We start from the raw sequence: 14795 nt of genomic DNA, 5'->3' as shown, positions 1-14795 counted from the left end.
GATTCCAATCCATTCCAATCCCTTCCAATCCCAACCCTTCCAGGACTCCAATCCATTCCAATCCCTTTCAATCCTAACCCTTCCAGGACTCCAATCCATTCCAATCCCTTCCAATCCCAACCCTTCCAGGATTCCAATCCGTTCCAATCCCTTCCAGGACTCCAATCCGTTCCAATCCCAACCCTTCCAGGACTCCAATCCATTCCAATCCGTTCCAATCCCAACCCTTCCAGGACTCCAATCCATTCCAATCCCCACCATTCCAGGATTGCAATCCATTGCATTCCAATCCCTTCCAAATCCCCACCACTCCAGGATTCCAATCCCAACCATTCTGGGATTTCAATCCCTTCTGATTCCGATCCCTTCCAATCCCAACCATCCTAGGATTCCAGTCAATTCCAATCCCTTCCAATCCCCACCATTCCAGGACTGCAATCCCTTCCGATTCCAATCCCTCCCACTCCCCACCATTCCCGGACTCCCATCCCTCCATCCCCTCCCGCTCCCCGCCGCTCCGGTTCCCGGTTCCCGGTGCCGCCTCCCCGTTCCCCTCAGGGCGGGCCCGGCCGTGACGCGCCGGGGAAGGCGGAAGGGGGGGGGCGGCCCAAGATGGCGGCGCCGGGCCGGGCCGGGCCCGCGCTGAGGGCTGCGCTCTGCGCTCTGCTCTGCCTGGCGCTGGCCGCCGCCGCCCGGGGCAGGCCGAGCCCCGTGAAGGTGCTGTCGGACGGCATGTGGCGGGAGCTGCTGCAGGACGAGTGGATGGTGGAGTTGTGAGTGGGGAGCGTTGCGCCGGGGGTTTGTGGGGTGTGTGGGGTTTGTGGGGTGACCGCGCTGTGCCGCTCCCGCAGCTACGCGCCCTGGTGCCCCGCCTGCGAGAGCCTGCAGCCCGAGTGGGAGAAGTTCGCCGAGTGGGGAGAGGACCTTGGAGTGAACGTGGCCAAAGTGGATGTGACCGAGCAGCCGGGTGAGAGGGGCTGGGCAGGGCTCCCGAACCCCCCGGGATCTGGGCGGCTGAGGGGTTTGGGGGTGCTGATCTCTGCTGCGTGCTTGTGGGAGGCGGCCAGAAATAATACGGGTAATAAAAGTGTTTTACTCATCTCTAGCTGTGTGACTAAACGCCTTGATCTTGCTTAATGGGAACCAGAAAATGTTTTGGTTGGGAGGACCTTGAGGATCATCTCATTCCAACCCCTACCGCACCTTCCACCATCCCAGGTGGATCCAAACCCTGTCCAGCCTGGCCTGGGACACTTCAGGGATCCAGGGACAGCTGCTCTGGGCACCCTGGGCCAGGTTCCACACAGGAACGAGACCGTCAGATAGTAGATCAAGCAAATATAATTGAATGAAGAGAACAAACAAAATGCATAGACTATAATAGGTAAAAAGAATGAGAGGTTTTCTCCAGAGCATGATTTCAAGGAGATTTTTGGCCGTAGTTTTAAAGCAAAAAACAAGGTTTCAACCTTGCCATTCTAGTCCCTCATTTGGTTGGTAGAAGGAAGTGCAAACAATCTGCTTTCCCTTTCCTGAAACTCTGCTGAAAATCTCGTGAAACTCTCATGAACCTCTCGCGAACCTCTCCTGGAGCTCTCCTGTCCCTCTGGGATTTGTAAGCCTGCCCTTCCCCATGCTGATCTCTTTTTCCAGAGCAGCTTCACTTTTGAAACTTGCCTCACTTGGGTTATTTTCCTCAGGGTTTCTGGAGGCTGCAGATCCTGTTTGCAAAGGAGAGCCTCTCCCTCTGAAGAGCTACAGCCAGAAGAGTCCCATGGAGCTGTTATCCCTGGATGTCTCATTTTCCCCATTTTGCTCTTTATCCAGGGATCATCTTTTAAATGTGTACTGCTTTGACATGCACAAGGTTGTGGTAGATTGCGTGGAAAGATTGATACCTAAGCCTGCTGTTGTATTTTGGGGTGTTTCAGCATTCCTTGCCTCTTTTTTTCCATAAAAATACTCAAAATACTCTCAAAACAACTTTTCTTACAGGGTTAAGTGGACGATTTATCATCACAGCCCTCCCTACCATCTATCAGTAAGTATGCAGGGCTGCAGGGGTTTTTGGGGTGACAGTGGGCATTTTTTTCTCTTTTTTTGGGGGGCAAATAAATGAGATTTATTATGCTCTTTAAGAATAGGAGCTGCTTTTCACTGACACATTCACTGTCTCACCCACTGTGACCTTGTGCTGCCAGATGATTTCTTTTCCTTTCCCTTCAGGCCTTATTTATTCTGCCTTTTCATGGGTGTTTCTGTTTTGCAATCCTTTTTCTGTAGGTTGATCTTCAGTGCAGGTGTGTGGCAAGGGCTTTAGGAAGATCATTATCTTTATTTTATTATTTTGTTTTTATGGAATCACAGCCTAAAGCTAGCCAAGGTGTTCGTGGGGTCAGTGTTCTGGAAATAACTTGGAGTTAGTCCAAGTTTGGAAAATATTTTTTAGAGGCAATATCAGCTAAAAAAAAATGAACATAAAAAGGTGAATGTGTGAAAAATAGACAAGGAGATGGGAGGGGGTTTGTTGGATGCTGCACTTGGTGCTTGGATCATATCAAATAAAGGATTTTGGTGGTGGTGTTGTTGTTTTACAGCTGCAAAGATGGAGAGTTCAGGAGATACCAGGGAGCCAGGAATAAAGCTGCCTTCATTAACTTCATCAATGATAAGGAGTGGAAATCCATTGAACCGGTGTCCTCCTGGTTTGGGCCTTCCTCTTTCCTGTAAGTTTCGGGTTGGTTTTTGTAGGAATTTATTATCAGATGTGCTGAGGTGTGTCCTGCTCCCTGCTCCCAGCTCTGTGTGGGCAGGAGCTCTGGGAATGTCTGGGTGGGTGGCTGGGTGTCCCAATTCTGCCTCAGCCGTGGCAGGGCTGTCACCATAGCAGGGGTGACCTGAGCAGTGTCACTATAACAGGGCTGACCTGAGCACTGTCACCATAGCAGGGGTGACCTGAGGGCTGTCACCATAGCAGGGGTGACCTGAGCACTGTCACCATAGCAGGGGTGACCTGAGCAGTGTCACCATAGCAGGGGTGACCTGAGCACTGTCACCATAGCAGGGGTGACCTGAGCATTGTCACTATAACAGGGCTGACCTGAGCATTGTCACCATAGCAGAGGTGACCTGAGTGTTGTCACCATAGCAGGGGTGACCTGAGCAGTGTCACCATAGCAGGGGTGACCTGAGCATTGTCACTATAACAGGGCTGACCTGAGCATTGTCACCATAGCAGAGGTGACCTGAGTGTTGTCACCATAGCAGGGGTGACCTGAGCACTGTCACCATAGCAGGAGTGACCTGAGCACTGTCACCATAGCAGGGGTGACCTGAGTGTTGTCACCATAGCAGGGGTGACCTGAGCACTGTCACCATAGCAGGGGTGACCTGAGCATTGTCACTATAACAGGGCTGACCTGAGCATTGTCACCATAGCAGAGGTGACCTGAGCACTGTCACCATAGCTGAGGTGACCTGAGCACTGTCACCATAGCAGGAGTGACCTGAGCATTGTCACCATAGCAGGGGTGACCTGAGTGTTGTCACCATAGCTGAGGTGACCTCAGGGTTGTCACCATAGCAGGAGTGACCTGAGCAGTGTCACCATAGCTGAGGTGACCTGAGCAGTGTCACCATAGCTGAGGTGACCTGAGTGTTGTCACCATAGCAGAGATGTCCCCAGCAAGGTTTACTTTAAGGCTTGAAGAAGTTTCCTAAACTCTTGTAGGACCTTGCTGACCCTTGAAGTTTTTGGGTTTCTGTGGCACTGAGATGGTTTTGCCCACCTAAACCCTGGGAAAATTCTTACAGTGTCTGGAGGAAATCCAAGGAAATCACAGAGGGGTTTTCCATCAGGAGCTGACAGGAAAAAGGAGAATGGGTTCAAACTGTCAAGGAAAATTTGGGTTTGATGTATGAAAGGAATTCCTGGCTGTGAGGGAGGTTCTCTTACAAACTCTTGTCCCACACCAAGGAATGTGTGAAACTGGATATTAACTCAGCATTAGCAATTTCTCTATTATTTCCTGTATTCAGACATGAAACTTAAGTGTCTGAGGATCTCTCAGCTCTTAAAACCTGATTTTCTTTTAATAGCTAATTTTTTTTTGTTTTAATAAAACCTCTTGGTGCTTCTTTCTTAATATCTCCACTGGAGTTCCCCTGGCTTCTCACAGAGCATTGATCCAGACAGAATAGAGAAAGAGACTTGAAATTCACATGGATTAACTTTAACTTGGATTCAGCAGATCCAAGTTAAAGAAATCTGGGAATTTACAGCTGTCCATGTACCAGCTGAGGTTGTTTCACACAGGTTTGAGGCTGAAATTTGGGCTAAGGGGCAGGCAAAGGAATTATCCAGGCAGGAAAGGAAAGGTGACATTATTACAGGAGCTGGGGGGAAATTTGTGTTTTAAAGATTTTAAATTGTTTTCAGTGTTCTCTTTTTAAGATTTTAAGGTGTTCTCAGTGTTTTAAGGATTTTAAAGTGTTCTCTTTTTAAGATTTTAAGTGTTCTCTGTTCATTTTTTCTGCTTTGTTTCAGGATGAGCAGCATGTCAGCCTTGTTCAAGCTGTCCATGTGGATCAGGGTATTTGTTTACATCCCCACTTCATTTCCTCCTCGATATGAAATCCAGCTCTTCCTGAAATGATTCTCTTTTGTTCCAGCATGGCCATGGCTATTTAACAGAAAATCTTGGAATACCAGTCTGGGGCTCCTATGCTGTTTTTGGATTGGCAACTCTGTTTTTAGGAATGGTCCTGGGACTTGTAAGTGCAGCCCTTGGGGCTGGTGGTGACTTGGTTCCACTGGTGCTGCCTCCACCTCAGTTTTGGGGTGGGTTTTGGGGTACCCTGGCTGAGGCATGGGGACAGGATGGAGCCCCCATAACCCAAGGGGAAGCTGGATGGGATCCACCTGAGGGTGAATGCTTAGACTTGATCTGGAAATTTTTTATCTTAAACAATTGCAGTGTGCAGAAGGTTCGGGATTTCACCTTGGGTTTCTTTGGTTTCAGCTGATGGTGTTCCTGGCAGACTGCATCTGTCCCTCCAAGAGGCACAGAGCACCACAGCTCCAGCCTCAGCCAAGTAAGCCCACAGCAAACTTCTGATTCAGTGAAGCTGTTTAGTAAATTTTATTTATAGAAAATATTAAAGAAATCCTGGTGTCTGCAGGATGTGACACCCGGAGTGGAGTGTAGAACTTTGCATTTGGGATTGATGCCTTACCCTTAGGGTTTATAGTGGGTTGGGATTTTTTATTTAGTAAAGCTGGAGTATTTTTAAAACTGGTTTTAGGGATAGAAAAAAATTTGAGGGCATTTTCATACCTGCAAGACATGAAATTCCACAGGGGCAGGGAGAGGAAACTGAGTGGAGCTCTCAGGGTCGCCCATGGTGTTAAAAAAGTGGATTTGACTTGGGAACGGCATTTACTTGAGTGTTTTTCCTTTCTCCTTGAGGGAAACAAGGTCCAGAGCCAGCTCATCTGCTGAAGAGCAGGTATGAAGAGCAAGAAGGAGATGAGGGAGATGTCTCAGATGAGGAAGCAGAGGGGAAGGAGGGGAGCAAGAGAGACTCATCCCCGAGCGGTGTCCGGCAGCGCCCCGTGCCCAGGGCTGCTCCTCTGCAGAAATCTTAGCTGCACTTGCACCAGGGCTGGTGTTTGAGTCAGCCACTCAAAGGGAGAGCAGTGTCAAATCCTGCAGCTTGAACAGAAGAAATGAATCCTGGCTTGGTAATGTCGCTGCATTTCATGAATTCGGAGGAAATAATAATAATAAAAAATAAAAAAAGCATCAGGTATTCCAAAGGAAAAGTTGCTGTTGCAAATGGCTGGAACTTCTCCTGCCTGTGTGCAGAGAAGTGCCAAGGAGTAATTGCTGTGGCTTCTGGGATGATTTGTTCCCTAGGGATTATTTGGGAGAGGATGTAAACCAGAGTCATTCCTGCATTAGGGAGCAGTAGCAAGGAAAATGCACTCACCTGGTTGTTGCTTAAACCTCCCAAAAGGGTTCCCTGCTCTTATACTGCTTGTCAGTATAAACCTCTCCAGCTGTGCCCTGAAGAAATGCTGAGGGGAAAAGTTCCTTTAGTTATGGAACTAAAATTCCTTTAGTTGAGGCTTTTTATGTGACAAAAACTGCTTTTTGCTATGACAATGAGTGCTACAAACCCCCCCAACCTCTTTTCTTACAAAATTCAACTTAGCACAAGCACTCTGCAGTGGGACCCTCTGGCTGATCAGAAACCTGCTGCTTGCATCCATTTCTTCCAGAAAAAGCTGTAGAAAACTCTCTGAGCTTCTTGGCCAAGTAGATTTTCTCTAGGAACAAGGGACAAGCAGCACCTTGAGGTGTTGTCTGTCCCTGTGACTCCAATAGTTTACACACAGGGTTCTCTGTGCAAATCCTCTCCATTCCTCCTCCTGGATGCCAGCAGGGCTCTGCTTGTTTTTAATCCATCATTTCTTACTCAGATCTTGCTGCAAATCCATGCAGGCTGTAGTTAAAATAACTCCTTTCTATTTCTTTTTTATTTTTCTCCTGTTTTCACAAAATCATTTTAGAACATTAAACCTGATTTTTTTCTTAAAAAAAATAATTAGTTTACTTTTGTCTGTATGGTGTTTGTTTTCACTCTGTATAGAAATAAAAAGAATGCACATGTCCATTGGACCAGTGTTTTAGAGTTTTCCATATTCTTTTGGTTAAATTCCAAAGTTTTTGCAAGGGAAGGATGAGCCTAATACTGAGCACATTTAGATTTTTTTGACAAGCCTATATCTGATTTTTTTTGTTTGTTTGTTTAGCTTTATGGGTTTTTAGCTTTTGTTTGTAGTTATTTAGGTTTTTTGTGTTTTTATTTGTAGTTATTTAGGTTTTTTAGTGTTTTTATTTGTAGTTATTTAGTGGCTTTTTTTAAAATTGTCCATCTGACTTCTTCCCCCTTTTTTTGTTTCTTTTCTTTACATTGGTGCTCTGGAATGACTTGACTTCAGTGCTGTGTGTTAGAAAGATAAACTGATATTTAAAAGGGTCTTTTTGACTAAAATCTGTCCTTTTTTAAAGCTAAAACCTCTCCTGGTGTTGGTATGAAAACCACTGTGTGCCAGAATTGTTGGTTTTGTGGAATTGCCTTAAATTCTCTGAAAGTTCCCATCTCTGAGCCTTTGTCACTCCTAAATAAAGCAATAAATAAATAAATACTGAGGAGAAGTAGCAGCTCTGCCTTGGATCCGTGGTGGTTTTGCTGGTAGGAAAAAGTGTTGAGTTGTTTTAAAAGCTGAACTCTGCTCACTCCTCTTGGGATGTATTTAAATGTAGCTTTTCTTAGTGCAGAGGTTTTTCATTTTTCAGTTACAACCAAACTTGGTGCAATATAGAGAGGACACCCTGCTGACTTTTCATTTTAAAGAACACCCAACTTTTCCTTTGTTGTGCTGGATTTGTGGGCTCCTGCTTGAACAAGAATTTCCAGCAGGAATTTATTTTCTTTTCTCTGCCTTGTGCACAGAACCAAACCCCAAACCTGCCCCGTGGGGGTGACTGTTCCCAGCTGTGCAACTCCTGCTTGGATTATCTCTGCTCATCTCACCCTTCACATTTTTCACAATATTATGGTTTTGTCCTGTGAATATTTAAATTCCTTGATTGATTTTTTTTTTGTTGTTTTTAAAAAATCTCTATTCCAAAGATGTTTACTGAGGCTGAGTGGTGTAACCTGAGTGTAAGAGCCTGTCCTTTGTGTGTTGTGATGTTGCAAATATCAATTTTGTAAAAACCAGACTGCCCTTCCCATATCACCTGGACCAGGCCTGTTTCATTCCAGAAAGAATTAATGATAATAATGTAACAATAATTTTGTTTTTCAGAGAGTCTTCAAGTAAAAAATAACCACCAGCTTTGGATTCTTGTGTTTGTGTCTTTTTATTTTTTATTGCTCAGGTTTTTGCTGCTTAGTCATAAAACAGCTGCTTCCATGGATAAAAATTATAACTCTGAAGCTATAAAAATGTTTTTTTGAAAAGTCAAGTGTGAATAATAATTCAAAGTAAAGCTGCACTGAGTGATTTTTAGTCCAGACTGGCTTGGGTACCTCACTTTGATGGATGGTTCCAATGGTTTGGGAAGGAGCTTTCGCTCATGCCAGGCTTAGCCAGAAATGGTAATAAAATGTGGTTTTGTGTAGCAGAAAATGTAGGCTGGAGCTGACAAATGATGTTTAAAATTCATTTTTTTGGTGGCTGATTTCCCTGGTGACGTGAAACGCTGCGAGGGGTGTGGGAGCTGCAGCTGGGCCCTCCCACATTCCCCCAAGCGCAGCAGCTGAGGGGATCAACACTCTGGGATTAACCCTGCAGTGGGAAGCTTAATTCCACCTGCTGGCAGCTCTGAAGTGAAGGAGGCTGCTTGGGGAGGAGGCAAATCCAGACAAGGAATGCTCAGAGTGTTCTGAGTTCCAGCCAGCCCCTTCCCTGCATCCCTGCCCTTGGGAATGGCTGCCAGGGGTCTGGCAGCTCTGGGGGGTCTGGAATTTTCTGGAAAAGTGCAATAATGCTCTCAGCTGCTCCCTGATAGGAGTAAGGAATTGAGAATTCCACAGGCACTCAGGGGGTGCTCATGGAAACCTCACTCCCCTCCTCTTCCACCCAGTGTTATTCCAGCAGGGAATAACAGCAGAAGGGAAAAAACAAGGGAAAAAAAAAACACCAAAAAACAAGGGAAAAGTCAAACTGAAATATTTTCAGATGTTAAAATGGTTGGGAATGGCCTGATAGGAGAGAAATGTCTGGGAATTGTTGGCAGTTGGTGTTTGCCCTAATGCCAAAGGTTGGGTTGGACATCAGTGGTTTCAGTTGTGATGATGATTGGTGGGGAAGGAGCCATTCCAGTGTTTAGCACTGGTTTAGAAACACCAAGCACAATCTCAATTTTAAGGTTTCTTTGCTTTAAGAAGGGGCAGTTGTCTCTCCTGCAGGTGTCTTGTTCTTGGTTTGATCTGGACAACATCACCTTTGGCCCTTCCCTGAGTTTATTCCATGGCTGATTCCCTTGGATCAGCTTTTCTTTACCTCCCAAACTCCCTACTTGATTAATCCAGTGACTTTCTAGAAGAATTTCTGCCTGAACCTCCCCTTTTCCCTGCTTAAAACTTCCCAGCCACAAATTTCAGTTCCATTTTTCATTGCTTACAGAAATTCCCCTTCATGGCAAGGGAGATCCAAAAGGACAATTTTAGGTCCTTGGAATTCTGCCTGCCGCAGGTGGGTTCCCAAAAACCAGGAGGAACCCGGGCAGGAGGGGTTGGGGTGGATGTGGCTTATGTGTGAGGGATGTCCTTGAAGTGAGGGCAGGTTCTGAAATCCCTGTGAACATCAGACGGGAAAAGCACCAGTGAAATCTTTGTGTCTAAAAGGTTTTTTTCTAAATTTAATTACAACTCTATCAAGGAGTTTTAAACTGCAATATGAGGCACCATCAATGCAAGGTCACTATTAAAGATAATATTTTTCTCAGCTGTGCTTTTCCTTCCAGAGTCTTTGTTTTGCTGAGCCTGAACCTCAATGCCCTTTTCCCCTCTGTTTTGTGTGACTGCTGATTCCTCAGGAAGATTCTCTCTGAATTTTCCTTTAAATTCCTTGGCATGTGGATGTATCAAGAATCAAGGAAAAGATGTGTCCAGAGTAAAGACTTCTGGGATAAATGGTTCTCCAAGGACAAGTAGCCATTTCTCCCTCTTCCTCTTTTTCTCATCCTCTTGTCAAGTATTGGGAAGTATTTGAAGTGTGGTCTTAGACAGATTCCTTTCTTCTCCTGTTTCCTATCTCCTTTCCCCTTTCCTCCTCTTTCCTTTTCCTCTTTTTCCTTTCCTTTCCCCTCCCTTTTTCCTTTCCTTTCCTTTCCTTTCCTTTCCTTTCCTTTCCTTTCCTTTCCTTTCCTTTCCTTTCCTTTCCTTTCCTTTCCTTTCCTTTCCTTTCCTTTCCTTTCCTTTCCTTTCCTTTCCTTTCCTTTCCTTTCCTTTCCTTTCCTTTCCTTTCCTTTCCCTTCCCTTCCCTTCCCTTCCCTCTCTGTGTGTTCCCAGGAGCAGGAATGTCACCCCATGTGCCCCCTTAGGACAGCACATGTCCCTGTCTCCACAATTCCCCAGGTTTTTGGGATGCTGCAGGATCTGCTGAGCGGCGCTGCCACAACTTGAGAGCTGATCAATGAGATCCCTGCGTGAGGAGCAATAAAAGCCAAAAACATTCCTGAGATCTCCGTGGTTCAGGGAGGTCACTCTGGGTGTAATCCCGGTGGTTTTAGCTCCATCAGGCTGATGGGTGTGTGACAACTTGAGGAGGGAGCTGCCAGGTTGATGCAGCACTTGTCAAGTGATCCATGCCCTTTCCCGATCCATCCCCTGCCTGATCCATCCCTTTCCTGATCCCCTTTCCCAATTCATCCCCTTCCTGATCCATCCCCTTCCTGATCCCTTTCCCCCCTTTCCCAATCCACCCCCTTCCAAATCCATTCCTTTCCCGATCCACTTCCCAATCCATCCCTTCCCAATCCATCCCATTCCTGATCCATCCCTTTCCTGATCCCCTTTCCCGATCCATCCCCTTCCCGATCTGTCGCCTTTCCTGATCCATCCCTTTCCTGATCCGTCCCTTTCCTGATCCATCCCCTTCCCCAATCATCACCTTCCCGATTCATCCCTTTCCCGACCCACCCCCTTCCCGATTCATCTCTTTCCCGATCCATCTCTTTCCCGATCCATCCCCTTTCCTAATCCCCTTCCCGATCCCTCCCCTGCCCGATGCATCCAAGCAATCCCTCTGTAGCATCTCCACGATGCTGCAGCCAAGCCCCCTCTGCCTGGGATCTGAGCTTTCCCCGGAGTTCTCCTCCGGTTTCCTTGATCAGGAGAGCCAACACCGACCCCTGTCCCGGGGGAAGAGCTGTTTGTTGGGATGCTCGGCTGGAATTCCGCAGCCAGGACTGAAACTCCATCCACCATGGGGTGGTGCACTGAGACCTCGCAGGGAGGGAGGCAGGGAGAGGCGGCCAGCACAGCCCCTCTCACAAACACGGTGCAGAAACCTCTAAAATCGGTGTTTTTGCGAGATTTCCTGATTGAAATCCCTCCTGTGGCCGCTGAAAATGCCTCGTTTGTCTCCTGCACGCCCAGGAAAGGGAGAAGCCGGGTGGAGCCGAGTGAAATTGGGGCTGGATCTGGCTGCAGGGCAGGGTGGGGAATGTGCAGCTGGGGCTCCCTGCTCCTGCCCCGGGCGGAGCTCCGGGACATCACTCTCTGCTTCTGTTTAGGATAATTAGGAGTTTAGGATAATTAGGACTAATAATTAATGCTCCTCACGCTATTAATGCTCCAGCCTGGGTGTGCTTTAAATAGATTTTTATATTTTAAAAGTATTTTTAAAAGCGTTTTGGAGCACATTTCCTAAAGGGCTGCTCCAACTTGACTCCAGAGCTGTGGAAGCGGTGAGGCCAGAAGAAGGGAAAGGAAAAGGAACCATCCGGCCACGTGGTGGCAACGTGGAGATGCTACAGGAGGATTGCTTGGATTGCTGTGCTTCCCTGAAGGAATTTTCACTTCTTCAGAGACACCTGAAGTTAATTTATGGCTTAGAAGAGGGTGGTAAAAGCAGGAAATGTAAATATTATCATCTATGTCACCTGACCCTGTGGATGCCCACAGTGGTGTGGACCAAACAAATGGAAAAAGCAGTTTTTATGGAGAGAACTTTCTTTTTTATGGAGAGAGAGTTTTGGTGAGACCTTTCTGAATGAAAGGATGTCAGGAAATGAATAATTAAGGCTGAGCCAGAGGAAGTGCAGAGGAAGGCACCTGGCAGCAGGATGGGGTTTGGCTGAGGTAATGACAGCACAAATCTCCAGCTCCTGCACTGGGCTTCCCACAGAAGGATTTATTTTGTGGAGATTGACACCATCACTTGGATTTCCAGGCCTGGCAGTGAACATTAGGAAGCTGAGGAGAGATTTTATGGCTCTCCACAATTCCCTGACAGGAGGGGGCAACCAGGTGGGATTCAGGATCTGCTCCCAGGGAACGGGGACAGGGTGAGAGGAAACAGCCTCAGGTCATGGCAGGGGAGGTTCAGGTTGGACATGAGGAAGAGTTTCCTCCTGGAAAGGATGGTCAGGGGAGGTTCAGGTTGGACATGAGGAAGAGTTTCCTCCTGGAAAGGATGGTCAGGGGAGGTTCAGGTTGGACATGAGGAAGAGTTTCCTCCTGGAAAGGATGGTCAGGGGAGGTTCAGGTTGGACATGAGGAAGAGTTTCCTCCTGGGAAGGATGGTCGAGCATTGGAACTGCCCAGGGAGGTGGTGGAGTCCCCATCCCTGGAGGGATCTAAAAGCCATGTGGATGTGCCACTTGGGGACAGGGGTCAATGGTGGCCTTGGCAGTGCTGGGGGAACAGTTGCACTTGATGGTCTTGGAGGGCTTTTCCAACCTCAACAACTCCATGATTCCATGGAAGCTGCCCAGGACATGCTGTCTTCCATGGCAGGTCACCCACAGGTGCATCCTCAAAACCTGTTGGGATTTTCCTTGCTCCTCCTGACTTTCCCCAGTGAGCGCTGGACCAGGAGGAGGGGGCCAGCAGAGGAGGGGGCCTGGGAAGGCAGCAGGCTGCTGCTGCTGGATCTGTGGGGCAGGAGAGGGGAGAATTCCAGGGCAGGAGCAGCGTTTTGGCTGCTCCAGGGAGAGCTGGGCTGCTCTGTGTGTGCTCCTCACTGGAATCCTGTGCAGTGCTCGGAGAGGAAGAAACGCTCTGGAATGGGCAGGTGCTGAGCAGTGCTGCCCTGCGGCTCTGCCTGTGCTGCAGCTGCAGCTCTCTGCATTTTCTGCCCCGTGAATGAACATAACAAAGCAGTTTTCTCCTCAGGGCAGCAGGGCAGGGGTTTTTCCCCTCCGTTTGCTGCGGGGCCGGGAGCCAAACCCGGCGGTGCCCACGCCTGGCGTGCGTGTCCCAGTGGGAGCCCCGGGGCTGCCAGCAAGGCTGGGCCCTGCCCTGCACGTCCTGAGGGGCCACAGCGACCTGGTGCCACCTGGGCTGTGCCACGGGACAGCTGTGGCCTGTGGGGATGTGCCCACCTTGGAGCTGGGACTCCTGGAAGTGGATGGAACGTGGGAGCACAGGGAATAACCCTGCCCTGGGAGGAGGGGAAGGGAAGGCAGCCCTGGTGCTTGAGTTTGGCGTTCAGAAGAACACCAAGAGAACACCTGGAGAAGGGAAGGACCCAGGGAGACCTTAAAACCCTTTCAGGGCCTAAAGGGGCCCCAAGAGAACTGGAGAGGGACTTGGGATAAGGCATGGGGGGACACGACAAGGGAGAATGACTTTAAGCTGGAAAAGGGTAGATGTGGAATATTGGGAAGGAATTCTTGGCTGTGAGGGTGGGCAGGCCCTGGCACAGGGTGCCCAGAGCAGCTGTGGCTGTCCCTGGATCCCTGGAAGTGTCCAAGCCAGGCTGGATGGGGTTTGGAGCCACCTGGGACACTGGAAGTTGTCTCTTCCCATGGCAGGGTTGGGACTGGGTGTTCTTTAAGTCCCTTTCAATCCCCAAAGTTCTATGACTCTGCAAAATCTCTCATTGTTGAGTTTTGAGATAAGACTTTTTATGTCTTTGGCATAAATGACCTGTATTGATTATCTGCTGGCTGCAGTAACTGGGAATAGGCAGAACAAAATCACAAACAGTTCAGTGCTGCTTCCCCACCACAAACAGCAGCACATGGACTTGGTGATTCTTGTGGGTCCCTTCCAACTCAGGGCAGTCTGTGCTTCTCCTCTGTGACTCTGTGACATTTTCAGGAGATCTTTACAGACCCCCATGAGCTGCAGGAGGAGCTTGCTGGTTCCTGCATGCAGAGCATGGAGCTGTTTCCAGATCCTGCTTCATCCTGGAGCAGCAACAGCAGCTGAGGCAGAGATGCAGGATCCTGATTTGGAGATTTCCCATTTCTGGTATCATTAACCCTCCAATGGCCCCTGGGTTATTTTCCCAGCTGGGCTGATTCATCATTCCCTGTCCCTTTAGTCTCTTGGCCAATCCTTCAATCCCAACATGTATTTCTGTTTATCAGGCCTTTCCACTGGATGGGTTTTTTTGCCTGGCTGGCTTTGCAGAAGTGGTTTATTTACAAATCTGCCCAGAATTGGCTCCAAGTGACGCGGGTGTTGGTTGAAGGAAAGCTGATTTTTGACAAAGTCAGCACGAGAACGGGAACAGATGGGGACGCTGATGAATTTGATTTTGCTAAATGTTGTCCTCCTGCAAATCAGCTTGCTTTTCCCTACTAGCATAAGAAGCAGCAAAAAAAGGATTTAATTTCTCTAAACATTCCCCCTTAATGATCTACCTCTCCAGCTCAGAGATGTATGTGGCTGCTTATCAGCAGAGCAGCTGAATTCCTTCCACTGAGGATCAACTGCAATTTCAAGGTGATTTCTGGCACCTCTCCCTCCCTGGGGTGGGAGCTGTGCTTAGGAGAGGTGGTTGCTGTTTTGAAGTGGGGTTTATGTGTGTTTAGTTGATTGAACGGAGTGATTTTAATTTTTTTTAAATTTCATTTTGATTTTGGAAGGCACATTTTGGAGGTGCTGCCATCCATCCAAATGTCACTGGTGAGCTCTGTACCTGTGCCCAGCATCCCCAGAGCTGCATCCCTGTGGCCCTTGCATGCAGGAGGGGCAGGAGGAGGTGGGAGAAACCCAGAGGCAAAGAATTCCCAGAGCTTTGGGCTGGAATCACCCCCAGC

At 48.1% G+C, this 14795-nt stretch overlaps 1 protein-coding gene across 1 annotated transcript; it reads left to right on the top strand.

Annotated features, from left to right (window-relative positions):
• The first annotated feature begins 588 nt into the window (after positions 1-588).
• TMX1 (thioredoxin related transmembrane protein 1) lies at positions 589-7936 on the top strand. Its single transcript, XM_058806612.1, has 8 exons — positions 589-773; positions 852-967; positions 1996-2041; positions 2598-2726; positions 4547-4592; positions 4672-4773; positions 5022-5094; positions 5469-7936. Exons 1-8 carry the CDS (start codon positions 613-615, stop codon positions 5645-5647), a joined length of 852 nt encoding a protein of 283 aa, XP_058662595.1. The 5' UTR covers positions 589-612; the 3' UTR covers positions 5648-7936.
• Positions 7937-14795: the final 6859 nt, after the last annotated feature.

This window comes from Ammospiza caudacuta, chromosome 6 (genome assembly GCF_027887145.1).
Source record: "Ammospiza caudacuta isolate bAmmCau1 chromosome 6, bAmmCau1.pri, whole genome shotgun sequence".
In the NCBI taxonomy this organism is placed as follows: Eukaryota; Metazoa; Chordata; class Aves; order Passeriformes; family Passerellidae; genus Ammospiza; species Ammospiza caudacuta.
This window is presented reverse-complemented; position numbering and strand designations above follow the sequence as displayed.

Excerpts from the sequence above, each read along its gene's own strand:
- TMX1 (XM_058806612.1), top strand. The coding sequence starts at position 613 with ATGGCGGCGCCGGGCCGGGCCGGGCCCGCGCTGAGGGCTGCGCTCTGC. Across the intron at positions 968-1,995 it reads GGATGTGACCGAGCAGCCGG|GGTTAAGTGGACGATTTATC; the intron begins GTGAGAGGGGCT and ends CTTTTCTTACAG. Across the intron at positions 4,593-4,671 it reads AGCTGTCCATGTGGATCAGG|CATGGCCATGGCTATTTAAC; the intron begins GTATTTGTTTAC and ends CTTTTGTTCCAG.